The sequence below is a fragment of the Tinamus guttatus genome, unplaced genomic scaffold (genome assembly GCF_059628265.1).
Source record: "Tinamus guttatus ecotype Peru unplaced genomic scaffold, ASM5962826v1 Tinamus_guttatus_pri_ptg000211l, whole genome shotgun sequence".
Lineage (NCBI taxonomy): Eukaryota > Metazoa > Chordata > Aves > Tinamiformes > Tinamidae > Tinamus > Tinamus guttatus.
In genome coordinates this window covers 7,203,490-7,222,975 of record NW_028288745.1, presented here as the reverse complement: position 1 = coordinate 7,222,975, position 19,486 = coordinate 7,203,490, and the positions used below count along the sequence as shown (strand labels likewise).

Below are 19,486 nucleotides of genomic sequence, written 5' to 3'. Positions count from 1 at the left end.
GGAGCTTTTTTGTTATCCATCGTTGGCTAAGAATGTTTGCATATTTTCTGAAACAGGCGAGTTTAAAACATTGGCATCACACTACACATTAGCTTGAAATGTGGTAATCATGAACAGGAAAATGTAAAAGCATGAAGAAAATCTTCTAGTCTTCAGCATTTCCTAGCCGATTATTAAAATGTTAGCTGTGAAACCATAATGCAAGAGAAATTTCTATCAACTAAAACCCACACCATTACATGGAATTAAGAAAAAGAAACAGCGAACAACAGATCGTCACATGCGATCTCTTTGAGGAGAAGGGCATAGGGCTAAAAAATTTAATATGTTTGTTAAAATATCAAGTATTTGTTATACATTTAGTCATATATTGTAAAGCAATATTACTTTTAAAACCACGATGCTTTTTCAATTTTTTTCCCCCCCGAAATAACTTCAACCTGAGAAAGTCAGTGAACATACCTTTACAATGCACAGCAATAGCACCCTCAGCATTCTCACAGATATTCAAGAACCTCTGCACTATACTGTCACTGGGTGTGCTTCCATCTATGAAGAACAGGTCAAAATGCTCAAAACCTCCATCAATAAAGCGTTTTGCTTCATAGATTTTTTTGTTTAGCCTTATGATTGACGTGACATTATGTTTCTTGAAATAAGGAAAGTAGGCTTCAGGTGCATGAAGAGGATAGCCTATAAAAAAATAAAGTAAAACTTCTTAATACAAATATAACATTTCATGTAATTACCAAAATCCCTCCCCAAATATTTTAAAAACTCTTAAAGCATTCTAATACTACAAATGCTTTACTATCTTATTCAAAACAATACACAGATATTTAAAACAAAACATATAAATTGTCTACAAAATGCTGTCATAAAGACCAGCATAAAAATAAACAAATAAAGCACAATACATTTGAAGCACTATACTGTAACCTGCTTAGTTCACCGCATGCAGCTTTGTTACAAGACTCTTACCATTTTTTTTTTTTTTTTTTAAAAAAAAAAACAAGGAACATCTTCAGCTCTGCATATTTGTCACATCAGTGGTCTGGACCTATGTTTCTCAGGCACTTTGTCCCTGATAGGATGTCAAGGACTGTTCGGGGAAAACTCTGGGATTAAGCTCTATGATTCTATATAAAATAGTCACTGCACAATCATTTTTGAAGAACAAACTTTCCCTAGGTCATTGCCTACTTTTGCTTATTTGCTATAAATATTTAACATATTGAAAACAAGACTGAAGAATAATATTAAGATGCATACTAGCACACCGCAACGTACCATTTTCAATTTTGCTTTTTGGGTGTGGTCCACTAAATGCTAAAAATTTTGCTGGAACAATCCAGTTGAAGTCACCATTTTCTACTCGCTAGGAAAGATTCAGGAGAGAGAAAGAGAAAAGAAAAATATTTTAATATCCTAAAAATTGAAGTTATTAACTTTAAAAAAGTATTAAGCACATTAAAAAAAAGCATTTTAGATGTAATACATATGGAAGAAGCTAACTCACCATAAGTTATTTCCCAAAAAACTCCGGCAACCCTCCCCACTCCAAGTCCTCATCTTTGCTAAGATTTTCAAAAGCAAAAAGATATTTCTCCCTTAGAGCATTCAGGATTAAGGCACCTACTCATAACAGCACTGGCAAACACCAGTGTTCCTACGTGCTTTAGCAAAGAGCCTGGAAAAATCTACTGGCTTACAAAAAGAAAACCTTGTCAATAAAAAAATTGAGACTGACTAGCCTTCAAAACAATTATAATTTCTGTGTAGAAGCAAGTTTGCAGCTTGGCTTAGTAATCACAAAAACATACATATAAATCAAATTAAAAGACAGGAAGTTTTTTATTGTTTGTTTTCACATGAAGCATGTTCATTCCTTGTTTGGCAACGTACTCTCAACGTGACATTTAAGGACATGGCACTTGGCTCTCCTGCATTAGCAAGCTTGGTGTTTTTAGTTCTCAGCAGGAGCACCCTAATGAGCAAAGGGTTCTGATAATGGACATCACTGTAGTCAGTTCATCAGCTTTTTGCCAACTATCCCCATTAGGCTTGTTCCCAACATCCTCAGACAGCACTTGCGTAAGGAGCAGTGACCTGACTTATGCTGCCAAGGCAGAAAAAGGAAAAGAAAAAACAAACCCAAATTCCCCAAGCTTGTACTGGCGACTGCAAGCTCAATATATTAGCACCTCCCCTCCCATTCTACTGAAAGTCCTGTTCAGTAAGTTAAAAAGTACTTTTTTATTACCAGTTGTATAACTTGTTTATATTTACACAAGTTATTGTGATAATTTAATTTTTATCCTATCTGAACAATATACATTCAGTCTTGTGTATAAGTAACATAACTTAAAAAATACAGACAGACACACTGAGAAAATATTTTGCATCTAATCCAGCAAAAGGAGAATTAGCTGCCTCAGCTGAACTATAAATATGAAACTGGAGTTTTCTTTAGCTTGCTCCCTTAACTCTTACACAGCTCTTTGCTAACTATAAATTGAAAAGCCTAATACAGGAAACCCTGGGACATTTACAGCTTTAGTACTATAGCAGAGGACATAACTAAACATACAAAACTAATCAGTATGTGTCTGGAAGGCAGAGAACAGACTTCTCAGTCTAACCACCATGGACCATTAGCATATCTAGAAACCTATCTCAAATAATTAAATAGGACTTTCATTAGAGTGGGAGGGGAGGTGCTAATATATTGAGTTGTATGTTCAAGTGCATCTATTGCAATCAATAATTACAGTATAAATTTCTGTGCTGTAAATTATGTTTTTCCCATTTCTCTCATGGTCTTCCCCTCTTTCTTCAGCATTTATAAAGCATGTCCCACAGCTGTGTATACTTAAGTGATACAAGTGTGAAATGGGTGGTTCAGTGTGTAAAAATCAGAACTGTCTACTAAAACTGTCTGCTATCTAGACATTTAGAACAAGTATTCCTAAAACTTGCTTGGTTGATACATTCAACTTAAAGTGACAAATTTAAAAACTGACATTTCCAGGTTAATGAAATAAATTTGTTTTAATCATTTCCAAGCTTCCTGAAAATACCAAAAGAGAAGGGAGTGGGGGAAGAATAATGGTTACAATTAAAAAAAATTAATCTTTCAAAAGACAATATTTACTACATATTCAAATAATACATATCTACTCTGTGTATCCTTCTTGCTTACCAGTGCAATTACAAGGATTTCTAGGAGTACCAAAAAAATTTCAAGACAACTATAAAGTTATTTCTGCATCTATAAACCTTTTCCTTCCTTTGAGGTGGAGAAATGGTGGGGAAAGACCATGCAGCTCTTCCAGACCAGAGATGCAAACACCTACCGAGCCAGGGACTTTCTCTGGCCACAGCCCAGATCCCAGCGCAGCACAGGGCTGGTTTAAAGATTCTCTGCAGCAACAGAGCTTGAAGCAATCACCTGCTGCTAGAATAGAGGCAGGACAACTTAAAGGGTTTAGGTCTGCACAAGTTACAGAACATGGCCCTAGATACACACAGAGCTTTTGCTCTTAAATTTTGACAAGGCTGGCAGAACAACAGACAACTGCTGTCAGCTTTTGGGGACTCCATCAGCAAGACATTTTGGATGTATTTTCACTACTATAATCTCCAAATAATGCTACTAAAAGAGCTCAAACTGCTGAGTCTATGTGGCTACCATCAAAAAAGTTGTTTTATATTTGAGACTAACAGCACCTTCAGAAGCAGCTATGCAAGCCTTGAAGCAGCTATGCTATTCTGTAGATCAGCTAAGAGATTTTGAGTCATGACACTGAGGTTTTTTGAGTCATCATAAATCAGAAAGGCTAGAAGGAAGAGAGCTTGATTTCATTACAGTGTGAAGGCACTTAAGCAGCCAGAATTTAGATACTCATCTTTCATGTACACATCTTGAGATGTTAGTATTTAAACTATTAGGAATATGTAACCAAGAAAAAAGTGCTGTTGTGTGCATACATTATATATGAACACTAGTTTTTACTTGAATTACAATGTTTTTCCAGTATGTTTTAGGTTGTGGGATACTGGATATTCCAACTCATTTTAGGTAAACCAAAACATTTAGTTCAATACTAGATGTACAAACCTCATAGTGTTCATACTCATCCACATCAAATGTCTTAAAGTCAAAAAATCCATGCTGCAAGGCCTAAAAGGTAACAAGGCATCAGTTTATCTTTAGGTATGACATATAATCCCATTTTATAATACTGATCTTGAGAATCAAAACTAAATAACTACAGGTACAAACATTAAGACAACATTAAATTTTACACAGAGACATACACAGACAACAAAAGACGACAACGGCAATAAAGCATCTCAGTTTCCTTATTACTCCTCCATAAAGATGTTATGATGGGGCATAAGATTGCAGCCTATTACTTAAGTCATAAAATTCACTCTCCTCTCAATGTGCTTTCTACAAGGCATATTATAAAAGTTAAAAGCAATTCCCTTTTTGCTGTATACTCAATCTTCTTTGCTTTAAAATGCTGAATACACTTTAATGCAGTTGGCCATACAACAGAGAATTAGTTTCTTATACTGAAATATGATATTCAGATTTTATCATCATAATATTCAGGCAAAATGACATAAGATTACAGTACTACATATAGCCAATATCTTGTAGTTTCTCATTAATACTTTCTAACACAACCTGTCAATAGAATGAAACTAACATGATTTAAGAGATTAACAAAGAACTGAAAGAAAATTATGTATCGTACTTGATTACTGTACTATTAAATATAACAACCTTAACTAAATATTTGCACATAATACCCTATTAAAAACTAAATTGTGTAAGTTATGAACTGCACAGGTTTCTTCTATAGACAAGGTCAAGTAAATTCCTGCAGCATATATTTACATCAATCTGCCACATTCTGAGAAGGACGGATATTGCACAACATTGTGGGATTGGGTGTGCTAAAAACAGACCACACACCTATCATTTCATATAACATTAAAAATCGCCACTTTTTGCTACTCAAAGAGCAAAGAGTTTCCCTTTTTTAAGCAATTTTGTAAAAATTAGTGTATCAAACACCTAAAAATATGAGGCCAAGTAGGGGCCAGAGCTACATGAAAACAGTGCTCAGGTTAAATCACAATAACCTCAGGTGAGATAGACAAAGGTATTAACCTATGTTACTCCCCACCATCAATGTTTAAAAACTCTTTATTAGCAGGTCTGCTGCGTTATCTTGCCCTGCTGCCCTACGAGTCCCACCCCAGCAGGACACATGCGTCTGCACGTTATAATGTGGCAGGTGAACTTTGGAAATCAGCAGGAGATCCATGCCAGCTAGGTAAAATGCCACTTCCTCCACTGTCACTACTCAAAAGAGAGGTCTCAGTAACTTAGACCTCAGGGCAGCTAGTTATTAGCTATATACTAGTTATTCACATACATCCTGCTTAGAATGCAGATTTCGGTATGTATTTTATTTTGCTTCATTATTTTAATAGCTAACTTAAACCTGTTTGGCTCAGCAAAAGTGTCATTACCTTATTTATTCCCTGTAAACAGTCCAAGATCGTGAGATTGTATGTGCAGTTCCCAAATGAAGCATCCCTATTTGATACAAATAAAACATACAAAGCATTATTTTTAGTAAGTCAGAGAAAGAAAGCACACAGTATATTATTAAAGTTATTCAATTCCATTAGAGTCCTATGAATTAAGTTTCAAAGAAGACATCTCTACACTCACCTAAGATAAATCCCTAACCTAGAGAGGTTGCAACTCAGTGCAAATGCCTTAGATACTGCACATGGATTTAAGCACTTGCTGCTACCCCAGCTGACAGCACAGCTCTGTACCAAGCTATCCTGCTCTCAAACAGGGAGCTCTGCAGCCTCAGCTGCACAGAAGTCATGATAAAGCAAAACTTCCTCAGCTGCTACGTTTTAATCAAGTTAAACCAATTTCCTGAATGTTTTAAATGATCTACTTGAGTAAAATACTCCTCAAATATTTTTCTTTAGAGAGAATTTAGTCAGTAACTGTTCCAATTCTTTGTTAAACACAAGGCAGAAAAGCTCCAGAATATCTAAAAGACAACCTTCTCCAGGATGAAGGTAAGTGACCAAGCTAAGTGGCCTAAAGAAATCTCTGCTTTTCCATCATGCTGCATGTCACGATGTCAAAAGTCATGTCAAGCCATTAAGAAGCTTTATTAAATATTTATAAAACACTGATCTTATTTTCTGAATCCTAATATTCATGCATTTGGTGGAAAAACAGAAAGAATTAGGAAGTAATGCAGAAGACCTGGCTCTACTTCATTGTTCTGTATATCAATCTTTCTTCCTACCAATTTTATCTTACTTTTCTAGAGCATGGATAAAAAACAAACAAAGAACACCCACCCACATACAGCTGTCAGAACTAGAACTAATCTTCACAAAAACCTGCTAGAAATACAGCTATACAGCTGCTCGAATACCAAAGGAACTTGAGGAGTCAATTAGCAGAAGAACATTAGCATGAATTTCCTTGCTCCTAAAGACAGCTATTTTAGCATTTTGGAGCAATAACTAATAAACAATAATCAGCAAGATTAGTTTTTAGCTTTGATAACATGTGATAAATTCCAACTGAACCACTTTTTACAATGATAAAACCAAATATACTGAATAGTGTTTAATGAGGAAGGGTCCTGTAAGGAAAAAATATTTTTACTGACCTCAGAGAAACAGTATTTTGGGTATAACTGAGATTAAATCGAGACATTGTTCCTGTATAAGCTTATGTTTAGCTGTCCACAGTCAGCATTTCATTGTACAAAATTTATGTGTGTGCTTAGGCTTGAGAGAGGAGTCGGTTTTATCTTACTGCAACTATTCATGCATGCACGAGGACCTAGGGGTTGGTTTTAGTGACAGAAATAGCTATTCGGATCCTCCTTTTTGTTTAACTCCGGAGTCAATGCTACAGGCTGAGAAAAGAGAGGTTGCCTCAGTTCATACTGATATATTAGAGCCCATGCAGACATCTCCTGCAGAGCTTTACCGCGTGGCTGCTCTGACTTGTTACCAACCACACACTTCATTTCAGTAGCCTTTTAGCCCTGTACTAGCCAAATGCTTTACCCTCTTGGTTTTTAAACTGTATTTTTACCAGCTGTTATTGAATAATATTTTGAAACTAAATATAAAGTAAGAAAAATGTGGGTATTTCTGTGCACTGCAGATGGAGAATGAATCTGAATTGGTATTACAGAGCTGCAAATCCCACATCAGATTTCTGTTATAGCTGACCTGAATATTGCACAAGGCTTTCAATACAACACATTCAATAATAAGATCATTTGCTTCCCCAGCTTTTGCAAGTAAGACACCCCATCCCAAAACAAACTAAAATCTAACTCTGAAGTTACTGTCACATTTAGAGATTGAACACTACAATGCTAAAATATCTTTAATATAAAAATCAATACAAAGTTGTTTGAGGCAAAAATCTAAAACTTAGTTTTATAATAGGAAAGAAGTATTTATCAATGTTTAAATTAGAATTAGCATTTATTATGTGGAATTAAGAAGACACAATACAAAGTCTTCAAGAGACTATATGATGTCACTGCAGAGATGCAGAATCAGCCATAAGAAAGATGGAAGTGGTCCAAAGACAGGAATAATCCCTTATGTTCCTGGTTTGTCTCATATCTTCCATTATGAAAAATAAAACAAAAGATTCCCACCCCCCATCTTTTACATATCTGGGGAAGGCATGTATTCCGATTTTCATCCACTCCTGAGCAGTATTTACTGAAGCAGTCTTTAAATGAAAGGCAGCTGAAGATCTAAGCCGATTAAAGCCTTTTGAGGTCACTGAGCTAGATAAAGCCAGATCTGCTTCCTAGTGATCACTTCATGCAAACATACCTCAGTGTCCCATAATGAATCCAACCATCCTACCCCATCTACCTATTAAAAGCTATTTTTCTCCTAAGGAAAGATACTTCAGACATCCAACTAATCAATTTCTAAATCCAGCTGCAACCTTTGATCATTACACACTGATAAACTTATATTTATGTTTCCAGTGTAACTTATATTACTCCACACTACATTACAATTTAAACAGATGATCTATACTAGGAAAATCTTACAGCGTTCAAGTTCTAGGCTCATAAAAAGGAAGGGGGGGAAATAAATCAAGCCAATACTAGCAATTGATTGCCCGAAGTATTTAAATTATTGCCTTCCAAAACAAAGTGAAGGGTTAAGACATTTGAATATTTTTTCATTGCATACGAGCATAATTTTAGTCCTGCTCAAGACACTAGCGATGAAGAGAGCAGAAACTTCCTCTTAGCACCACCTTATTTCCTGACAGTATAGATTGATGGAAAGCCCCAAAGTAGCAAGACAGCTCCAGTGACAGATGGATTCAGTTTGAGCCTCTGTATCTTGCTCCATTTTACACTACATGAACCTAAAATGTCTTGGAATGGACAGGGAGAAAGTTTTCTTGATCTACCAAGAATCTTGGAAAACCAGGCAAGGAAGAGTAAGTTATTTCTTCCCCGTGTCCAGCTAATTCATCCACTGTAGGCCCTCATCAGATCTACTTGTCCTGCTCTCACCTCATTAATTCCTAAGCTACTTAGGTCGCTATTTCTAACCTCTCCCTATGAATTCAACTCCCAAATGGCCCCTCCCCATCAGATTCCTTAACTAGTTTCCTATGGTGTCAGACTTTGTGTGTCTTATTCCCTGACTGCCGTTCATGTCGCCCGCTGCACAGCTGGTTTGGGCAGCCTTCCCTCCCAGCAGGACAGGCTGTATCACAGGTAACAGTGTGCTTAGTCTCTAATTCGGTGCCAAGATCCGGCCTAGCCCAGTGCAGCCCCAAAAGCAGCTTACAAAGCACTTCCCAACCCCACGTCAAATAAGAATAATAATAATAAAATCCTCCCCTCCCAGCAAGATGCAACCAACCTCTCTATGAGCTGCAAACCACAACCTCCTAAAATAAGGCAGATTTTTTGCCAGTGTGTTTTAAGGATATAAAAACAGGCAACTGGATATAGGAAGTAAAAAGTGAAATCAAGCCCCATAAAGTCATATACACATTAATCCTGAAGTTTAAAGAATACAATTTTGCCAACAAATCATTTGTTAATATGGCCATCATGCAAATATTTCAAGGTGCTTCAGTATTTCAAGCTGCAAGGTTCGTCTCAAAGACGACCTTATGTTTAACTTCTACATTCCAGAGCATACTCTTTCATTTAGGCATGCTTGGGTTGAAAGAAAAACAACACTACAAAAAGTCCCAGTTCTGACCAGTACAGCAAGCTTAGCAGCAGCAGCGGACACAAGAACTCCCCCTTGGTGCCTGTGGAAAAGCCAAACAAGCCACTTCAAGAAGCAGTTTAAGTTAGGACTCCAATTTTGTTGGAACGTGGCACATTTGACACTTTGTTCTGCAAACAGCAGTGGAAGTAGCAATCCATATTAGGACACTAATGTCTTAATCAGACGATGTTTGCCAAAACGAACACAACTCAGAAGCTGGAGACAAGGACATAGGCATTAAGACATATTAGAAGCAACACACAAAGGAGATTACTGCTCAGAGAACCTTTTTGCCATGTAGTGCAGGGTAAATTTAAATCTAGGAAAACATAGATAACAACTTTACAAATTTCTCCACTGTGCATACTTAACATTGCCTGCTAGGAGGTTTTCTCTTAATGATTTACCTCTTATTCCTTCTGGTTTTGGTTTATGTATAATTAAATATTGTACTACCATTGTGGTTCTAATTTTTTTCATATCCAACTGGAAGATGGATGTCAAGAGATTTTTATTCATGTTACACATAATCATTTCTGAAACACCTTTTCACTTCCCAGCAGCTACTTTGTTTTGCATGTTAGCTCTGGACAAGGAAAAAAGCATTTATTAAAGAATAAACTAAAGATCACCTTTGTCCTGAGTCAGACACAATATTCTAAAATTGAAGATTTTAAAATACAAAGATATTATATTTGTTGTGCAGTAGAATTGTCCTGGAAACTTATCTTTCAAATCCATGAGTTCTCATAGTTGGGTTACAACAGTCCATAGCACTGTGGGCAGATTTGAGGTAGAAAAACAGCTTGTGACAGTGGATAATATTAATTGCTTTAAAGAAATCTGACACCATCAACTGATCTCCCAGCAACCTGCAACTTGGAAAATACAGGCAGAGAACGCAGGAGAGCTTTAAATATCAGAAGACTACCTACCTACTCTGCATATACCTATCACAGAATCATTGCTCTCTTCCTCTGAAGCTGATAAGCTGCACGAAAATGACACTTTTGTAATAATTTTAATGACCCAAATTCCATAAAATCAAATGGCCCCTTTGCTGAACATTGCCTTCTTCAATGCTTTCAGTCAGTATTCTCTCCTTTGGGTAACACAGAATGTTCTTCTTTATGAAAGCTATTTTTAGAAATCCTTGCATTTCTTAAATTTCTTTGAAATCCTTCTTTGCTGCCCTGGAGTAGCAGATTTTTCATTGGAATAGAGTTTTGTGACTTCTGACTCAGAGGATTTGCTTTGAATAATTAACACTGGAAAAAAAGTTCCTGATCATTAAACATGTGACAGTGTTTTTTCAGATCCAAAGGAAGTCAGAAAAGCCAACTGTTTTCACCACTCCCTTCCCTCCTCATATAGGTCAACATAGGTGAAGTCTTCTGAAAAAGCCTCTCTCTGATTTGATGCTTTTCCCCATCACAACAGGAGGAGAAATTGCACCTTCCTTTGCCACATGGCCTTGGCATCAGCTGAAGCTTTTGCTCTAAACAAGGATGGTCTATGTATACAAAAGAATAGGCTAAGAGCAAATACTACTTTCCAGACTACTTTTCCAGACTTCCCTGGAAAAGAGGATCTTAATCTACTGACAGTTGCTTTGTAAGATGTAACCTGTGTTTTTGTAAGAAAAGCATGAAGATTTTGGTTCATAAAGCAGAAGGGGATTTCATGGTCCACGCCATGAAGAAATCTGAAAGTCTCTTTATATGGGCATAACAGCTAAAACTCCTTAGATGGAAGATGCAATACAACTGCACTACTGGCAGTACAAACAGCTAAAAATTTTCTGCATTGGCAGCACAGAAAGGCAAAGTAGCTTGAACTTCAGTACCCTCTATAAAAGAATATAGAACAGCCAAGGAAACCCTTTGTTCATCTAAGTCTAGTTGTTTGGCTCCTAGCTGACAGAAAGGATTGACTTCTAAATGGTAAAACAGAATACTTCAAGAAGGAAAAATTTAATCGATAGGTCAAACTTAGCAGGCTTAAATGCTAAAATAAATTTAAATACTAACAGCAATTTTCTAAACCAGAAAGCTTTCAAGATTGGCAGTCTTACTAAGAACCAAATTGGCTTTATTACTCCACAGAGTAAGTAATTTTACCCAAAGTCAAAAATGACTGTTTTGGGAACTAGTCATTTTGATATAGTGTCTGTACCATTTTCTGGTAAGGAAGAAGAATCTAAAATAATGTTTTTGTATTTAACAAATTCCAAAATGCAAAACTTAATTTCATTTCCACTTAGCTACATACCTAAATGGAATATATGGTGGATTAGATCCAGACAAGAGTATCCTGTAAGCTTCCTCTGGTGTTTTCTTCAAGTATATTACCTAAGGAAAGGGGAAAGGGGGGAAGAGGAGGAAAAACAAAAACAAAACATTAGCCCCATGCCTGAAAAATTACTTGTGTACATATCCCTGCTAAACTCTTAAGATACTCCCCTAAGACAAACTTTTATGCCATTTACAGGAAAGAAAGAGACCCCTACACTAAGTAAAAACTTGAACAGAAGTCAGTCAACAAATCATTTGTATAGAATCACATATTGCTGCAACTGGGAAACACTAAGACTCAATATTATGCTTAAATGAAAAACAAGTATCTATATTAAGAGGTCTTTGTCCAACTTCAAACTGATTGAAAGTAAGTATTATTAAAGCAAGTAACACACAAAACATTTCTCCACAACACCTCGCTGGAAACTTTTCTAATACAAATATTTTCCGATTCTTAATTATCAATATCAAACCTGTTATTAACAATCAATGATGGCCAATTCAACAAGGTTCAAGCTGAACGTGTTACTATACAAGACCAACCTACAGTTAAGGTAACCCCATATGCCAAGGCTTATTCTACTATCACTTAACACTGCCAGCTGCACAGAAATTGGAGCACTCCAACATCATGCTGCAAGCCAATACTTATTTGCACAAAAAAATGATCCTGAAGTATATCTAACTTCAAATGCAAATTAAACAAGCACATTATTTATAAAAAAAGGTTTCATCTACTTCAAAGTGAGATAGTTCATGCGCATAAAGATGTGAACAAAGCCACAGAATTTTCCTATCCACTTCTCTCCAAGTCATCCTGAAGTCAGCATGGTTATTTTTCAACTCTATACACATTTACTTATTGAGTAAAATACATATTAGTTACTTTCTAAGACAAGAAATAGGTTAATTCCAAATTCAAAAGTCTTATTATTCACCTTTTGACCTCAAATACATTAGAATACAGGTAAGTAGTGGTCACTGCCAAAGTATTTGCCTTTCTTTTATTTATTTTTTTTTAAATCTTAAATAATTTCTCAAGTTAAAGTATTCTCAGTATTTTGTAAGAAGACAGAAAAGAGTAGATGGAATTTCTTGCATTTTTCCTCACCTGCAGACAGGAAAGACAAGGACAGGATAAAGCAAAAGAAGTTTGACTGAAGTTATAGGCTAGCTAAAAGGCTATTTGCTTTATTGCAAGGAAAAGGGTTAATCAACAAAAAATGTTGATTAATGGTAACATTAATGTCAATTAGCTACTTAAATTTAAAACCCAAGTTACTGCTTACAAATTTGACAGACCGCCAGGCAGAGAACGCAGGGGAGGGACTCCAGCTTAAGCAGTTACCAAAGCAGGGGGGAAAAAGTACAACATGAATGATTCCCACTGAAACTGTTGCTGTTTGTTTCACAGAAAAACTGGAGAAACTCAAAGATTTCTGCCCAAAAGCGTTACTAGGTGAAATTTTGAACCAAACACTGCTAGCTGTTCATCTACATGTAAAGCTGCTAACAGACACCTGAAAATAGGAATGAAGATGTTAAGAACATAGAAGGAAGGAGATGTAAAGAAAAACTGAGAAAGCTCTTGAGGGAAAAAAAAAATTCTTAATTTCCACAACATTTAAGAACGGAAGGAAGAAGGAGCTTCTGAAGGAGAAGGAAACATTATAGCAACACGTCTTCTTTAGTACTTAAACAGAAGTGTACCCATTAAGAAAAATTCAGGAGATAGTTTTCTGACTCATCTTTATTGATGAAAAGAGAAGTGTAGCTTCTTTTTGTTTGCATTTAATACGTTCAGTTTTCAGAATGCTCTTATTCCACGACATATAGAAGTATAAAAAAAGCCTTTGCCAAATATAGAAATTTAACTTATATCTGAAATAGAAGTTTTTTTTAAAAAAAAAAAAAAAAAACAGGGTCACTTTGTGGATGGCAAGTATTCTCTAACAAGAGTCATTTAACAACAGACAGGCTTCCCCCTCTCACCACAACTGCGACTCACCACGTGGCTGCTACCCGTAAAAAAAAAGATGCACCAAGTACTGCAAATCAAAATATTTTCTAACTTTGGCATTCCTGCTTTTATTTCCTCACTTTGACAATCCTGCTTTTATTTTCTTGTCTTCCTGAAGGGTTAACTGATTGAAGGCAAAGCTCACCACAGTTGAGGCACTATGTAGGCATATGACATGCAGCACTACACACAGCATGCCAAGAAAACACATACCACTCGTTCCAAAAAGTTCAGAGAAGAGAGGGAAATCAGTATTTTGCAAGCCTGCCTGAGCACTCGCCCACAACACTTCAAGTACAATTTGCATGTGCCTAGCTCCCACCCCTGCCTTTTGTTTTCTCATTAAGGTTACACAGATCAAATCCCTTCCCCAGTGCTCAGTTATCACCAGAATGCTATGAAGCAACTCTGGAACAACCTGAAAAAAAGATGTTGCTTTAGCGAGCAAAGAGGCTGCATGTGCCACAGCACTGTAAAGCCTTTGCCCTTGCAGAGCATTCTGCCCAGAGTGCTGCCACGTGCCTCCTCTGAGAACAAACTCTTGATGATTATCCTGGGGGTTGAGAAGTCTGCTTTAAGGTTTTAAATTAGCGAAGATATTCCTGCACGCAAATGACTGAACATGATGCTCACTGTTATCCAAAAGTTCTCTCTAATAAAATTTATGAACTTAGAAATTTGACAGCTTTGCCTTTTTACTGGCCTTAAGGAGCCTAATAAAAAGGCATTAGTGCCAAATACACGCTTAAAGTAAGCACCGGAAAGGAACAGGACCAGCCCGTTTGCTATCTACAAGGGAAAGAGTTTGCTGGAGCTCTTTCCGGGATTTATCTGGGATTTTACAGCATTAAATGCTTCACCAGGACTACTAAATGTCAGACTGTAGTCCCCAAATCAACTTGTCACCTTTGAAGAACAGTGACATAGATACTACTTGTCTTCTATGACAGCACAGAACCAAGGCTCTAGGTTTGCCCACAGGAGCACAAGTCCCAAGAAAGCAAAGGGGGCTAAAAGCAGCTGGGGGCACAAGCGGCTGCCGGCGCAGCCTGCCGGGCACTGCCCGATCCCACCTGCCCCGCGGCCCAGCTCCCAGCTGCACCCGGAAAGGAACCGCAGAGGCCCCAGAAATAGGCAGAGGGACCTCAATCTAAGCAGCATCAGTTTTGCTAGGCACAAAATTATTATTAGCTTTTAAAAACCCAGTTTCAAGTGGGGAAAAAAGTAATCCTTGCAGAGTTCTTAAGAACTAGGAAATTAATTTAGCAGCTGCAAATGATAAGCCCAAATGTATTTAAAGTCTGTGGTAAAAACTGAAATTTAGAAAATATATCCTCCTGAGATTCAGTTAACAAAGACACAAGGTGTTGCAAATACAGTTTTAAGACTTAGCCTTCTCTTAAACTTATGATTCCCATTAAAGTATTTTAACAGCTATTATGATATTTCAGTTCAACATGTATAAGAAGCTGTTTACTGGAAAAATCTAAATTGCATAATTACCACCGGAAACCAATTCCTAGAACCTGATCCTCTGTTTTCCACGTTTCACTTTACACTTAATATTTTAGCATCAGGACAAATTAAACCTTCTCAGCCTTCTTTACACACACTAGTGTGATACAAAGCTATAAGACTTTCTGGTCTCAAAGTTCACAAAATCAGAGGACACACGCAGAAGACAAATGACCAAGCGTACACAGTTCTGCTACTAAAGATTACTTGATTTCTTCAAATCAGAAGCTACACTAACATAACCCAGGAATGTACACATCCATGTCACAACAATGTGGCAGTTAGAGACAAAACATTATTAAATGAAAATATGAAATATTTTCCCATTTTCCCAAATATGAAAGGAATATGCTTGGGTTAAAAAAAGCTAAGTGTCTATTACTTAAAAAAACAAAGATCAGATACAAGGCAGTTCCTAAATTCATAAAATAAGTATTTGTTCTAAAATAATTTATCTGCATTGTTACAAAGTATTATAGAAGAACGCGAATGTATTTCCATAACACTTGCAGACTTTGGCATAGGTACCTGTAGAACTAATTATGTAATATATTGGATATCTTTCTAGATATTAAACTACTATTCAATGTTTGACTAAACTGAGATAAAACAGGAAATAACTATATTCCATCTAAAGGCGTTATGCTCAGCGAGTGTGCTCATACTTTCTAGTGTTGGTAACACTGATGCAATAATTACTCTTTGCTACATCAATAGCTTCAAATGATCAGAAGGCACTTAGGACATCTACTAGTTTCTCCAGGAGAGGAGCTGCAAATGCAAGGATGCTAGCAGACAGGGCAATCAGTAAGAGCTATGAACACCACTAGCACTGGCTAGGCAAGGGTTAAATGTGCATGCAGTTGTGGCAACAGCACTTTGCCTTATACACACAAGCTCCCTTTTCTGTGTAATGTACTGCCTTTATCTGTTACGAAGCACGCACACAGCCCCACCACAGTACACACACTGCACGTTCCCACCTAGCTTCCCTCAGGAGAATTCCACCACCACCACCACGTTCCCTTATCCTTAGCTACAGCTGCTGAGCAGCTCATTCGAGTAAGGACTACCAGAGACACAACACTGCCTATAGTTTTGCCTTAAGATACTGTAAACCTGCACCATTTACTGGAAACGGAACTACAAGTGTATCTTTAATGCATTTTATATACCACACTCACCGGGAGATGGCAGTTCTAGTCAGCTGATCAGTTTGTGGCTTGGAGCTCCATCCTTCATCTTACATGTCACTTTACCTTTCTGTTGCTAAAGCAACTTGGCTTTGCAGGAAATTCTTTTCATAAATAGCAAGTTTCTTTGGGCCTAGCTAATACCCACAAGTTCCATTTGAATCCTTACCCAAAGGGGACAGCTACTTGAGACACAGTCATTTAACAATGATTGGACAAGGAGAATAAAAAGATAATCTCATCCCCTTTAAAATGTCAGTGCCCTACACTTCCCAGGGCTTCTAGGATATATCAGAGAATGAAGGCAGGATCAGACAAGGGCAACCTAGCGAAGGCAATTAGATGCTCTAATCTACATAACAGCTAAATGAGTGTTCCCTAGCTAGAGACTTAATTAGACCAGCTTTAAAATGGGAACAGAATTTTTATAAATACCTAACTTTTAAAACAGAAATAAGCATGAAAACACAAAAGCAATAGTGGTTGAATGGAGTGGCTGAAGCTTCCCTTTGCTGCACAAATAGGTACCTCTTGACAGAAAACAGGTTACTGCACTTTGCCTTTGTAATGCATGCAAGTTTGACAGACTTCTTTACATGGTAAAGAAACTTAACTGAGGTTGAGCGTCAAAGACGGGACTTTCCTAACACTCAAATGTCAGAATTTTCAAAAATAAATTAGAAATAATTAAATTACAAATCTACTTCCCTAGAGGAGCATCACTTAAGATGCTACTTCACACATGACAGGCATTGCTTAAGGAAGGTTAGAAGCATCCATGTGGTCAGGGGTACTTACAGCATATGCACCTATTAGGAACGCTGCATTTGCTCGTTTCCGCTGGTCAAAACCAGTGTAGTAAACTATCTTCTTTCGGGATAGACTGAAAGACTGTGAAGCAAGTACAAAAAAACAATCAGACAGCACATTTACTGAGAGATGAATATACTTTAAAATGGCACTTTTTGAAAACTTTTTTTTTGAAAAGTCACTTGATAAAGTAACTTTGTAAACTTTATAAAGTCACAGTCTGTTCAAAAAGCTGACTGTGTAAGTAAACAGCTTGAGACAAAATGAGGAATGGAAAAAGTTAGTAAATGCTTATGGCTCTTCTTTAGAAAGAAAGAAAACCTATCAGCATCTCCTGGACAAAGCTCCCAATGAAAAACAAGACCAAACACCCACCTGAAATGAGCGATAAGGGCAGACTGCAGCAGAACTATTTAAAGCCAGAGAAAGTTAGAATTACACCACTTAATGGGAAGTAGGACAGTTTATTGCAATCTTCCCTTTACTTCACAAATTGCTATACTATTTTTATATTCTGTAAGTATGCTTACTTTTCCTGACAGATTTCCACAGTACCAATACAGTTTTAAGGAATGCTCATGAACAGCTACACTGGATTAAGGTTCTGCATATATGAAGGTCATTTTATAAGTTGTGAGCATTTGCTGGCCAGCCTTTATTCTACTGGTACCCAGCTTCAGTTCTATAAGTTCTATTTGATACTCATTTAATTTCGTTTCTCAGCACTGATGACATCTACGGGGTGGGAAATAAGGTAACTGCTACACGCGTGTGTGTTTTAGTACATAAATTTGTGCCAACCATATCTTCCAGAAATTTAAATATTGATTATCTTACATGTTTATGCAAATTTTAGGAAAGCCAGAGCTGCAGAAGTTACTACTGAAACTAGTACTTAGTTTTTATAAAAGCCATACTGAATTCACTGTTTGTACCTTAAACTTTTCCTGCAAAAAAAAAAAAAAGAGCTGACGAGCTCAGGAGAAATCAATGTATGCATTACAGTAAATGCATCCTTACGTTCCCCCGCCCCGAAATAGCCCCTTCAATAGTCATTTTAACTGTACAGTATAACCTTGTCTTATCACCCACTGCCTCAGCAGGTGAATAAGGAGTAAGAGCTGAATTAACAGTACTGAATGCATCTAAGTGGGACTATAATCCCTCCAGAAGAGGTTCATTGTCATTTAGAAGATGTCATATCTTGAGCCAAAAAGCAGTTATCTCCCTCTGTGTAGGCACAAACATATAGAACATAAGCAACCAATTAGAGAAGTATTCATGTAATATTAAACCTGAAAATTAATCATAAGACCTCTCTTTTCCTCCTTAAGTTTCTTCATGTTAGTGCTCTAACTGAAATTCTGCCCCTAATGTGTAGGTGAGACAAGATTACAGAAATTTTCCAAAGGCAATCAAATTTCAGCTACAACTCTATGAACACCAAACCACAAATTCTCTGCTCAACCCAGTCACACTATCAACTCTAAGCTATACAAATTGAGAAATAAAGCAGCCTACTGATTTTTCTACCATGTTTAGCAAGCCAAGGAGGTCTAGGCTTTAGGTTATGTTCAATTACATCAACAGTTAAACACTTTTTTTTTAAATAAGTAACAATCTTTTACAGCTCCATTCAAATTATGGAGGCTTTAGCTCCCTGAAATAATTTGCAACTCCAAAAGGCAGAGCGCAAGAAAAAAGGCAAGACTAAAAACTTGTCAATAAGGAAGTTTGCAATAAGGTTTGTTTAAAAAACAGCTGCAGTTCATGTAGTAGGAAGTAACCCAGGGCTGACTTAGTGACAAAGTGTTCCTCTTCCCATACCCTCCCCCATTTTTAATTTAAAATTTTTATATGCACCATGAAACACTAAGGATAGTTTTATTTAACTATAACAAAAACTTAGCAGTGCTACACATATTAAGACACAAACTTACAGAAGAACAGTATCTGTCACGGTATATTCCAGAAGAGTATACACAAGTTAAATTGTGGTCACCTAACAAAACAGATCTTTTTCATGCAACTGCTTTTAATTCAAGAAATGTAGCAGATTTTGCTTTAGGTGATAATTAACTCATTAATTTATAAGAGAAATCTAGAATGTGTTACTTTCATTTTAGAAATACTTTTATTTTAACATAGATCAGCTGTTGCTTCATGAAGACATCTAGAGATTTACTTGGATATAAATGAACAGCTCTAGAAAGTGCCAGTGCAGTCAGGAGTAGCTCAGTATCTCTCTAGAACCATCATCAGATTGTCAAAATTTTGCTTAATGAACATGGTTTAATATGCTT

The 19,486-nt window shown here is 36.8% G+C and overlaps 1 protein-coding gene across 3 annotated transcripts in view; it reads right to left on the bottom strand.

Moving 5' to 3' along the window:
- Positions 1-19,486, bottom strand: part of CDC14A (cell division cycle 14A) — a 43,070-nt gene that overhangs the window by 13,356 nt on the left and 10,228 nt on the right. For all 3 annotated transcript variants that reach the window (XM_088524479.1, XM_088524481.1, XM_088524480.1), the window contains 6 exons: positions 17,172-17,264; positions 11,620-11,699; positions 5,551-5,617; positions 4,121-4,183; positions 1,291-1,378; positions 463-693 (listed from right to left, as the gene is read on the bottom strand). In XM_088524479.1, coding sequence (XP_088380605.1) covers positions 463-693; positions 1,291-1,378; positions 4,121-4,183; positions 5,551-5,617; positions 11,620-11,699; positions 17,172-17,264 — 622 coding nt within the window. The remainder of the gene's footprint in view (positions 1-462; positions 694-1,290; positions 1,379-4,120; positions 4,184-5,550; positions 5,618-11,619; positions 11,700-17,171; positions 17,265-19,486) is intronic.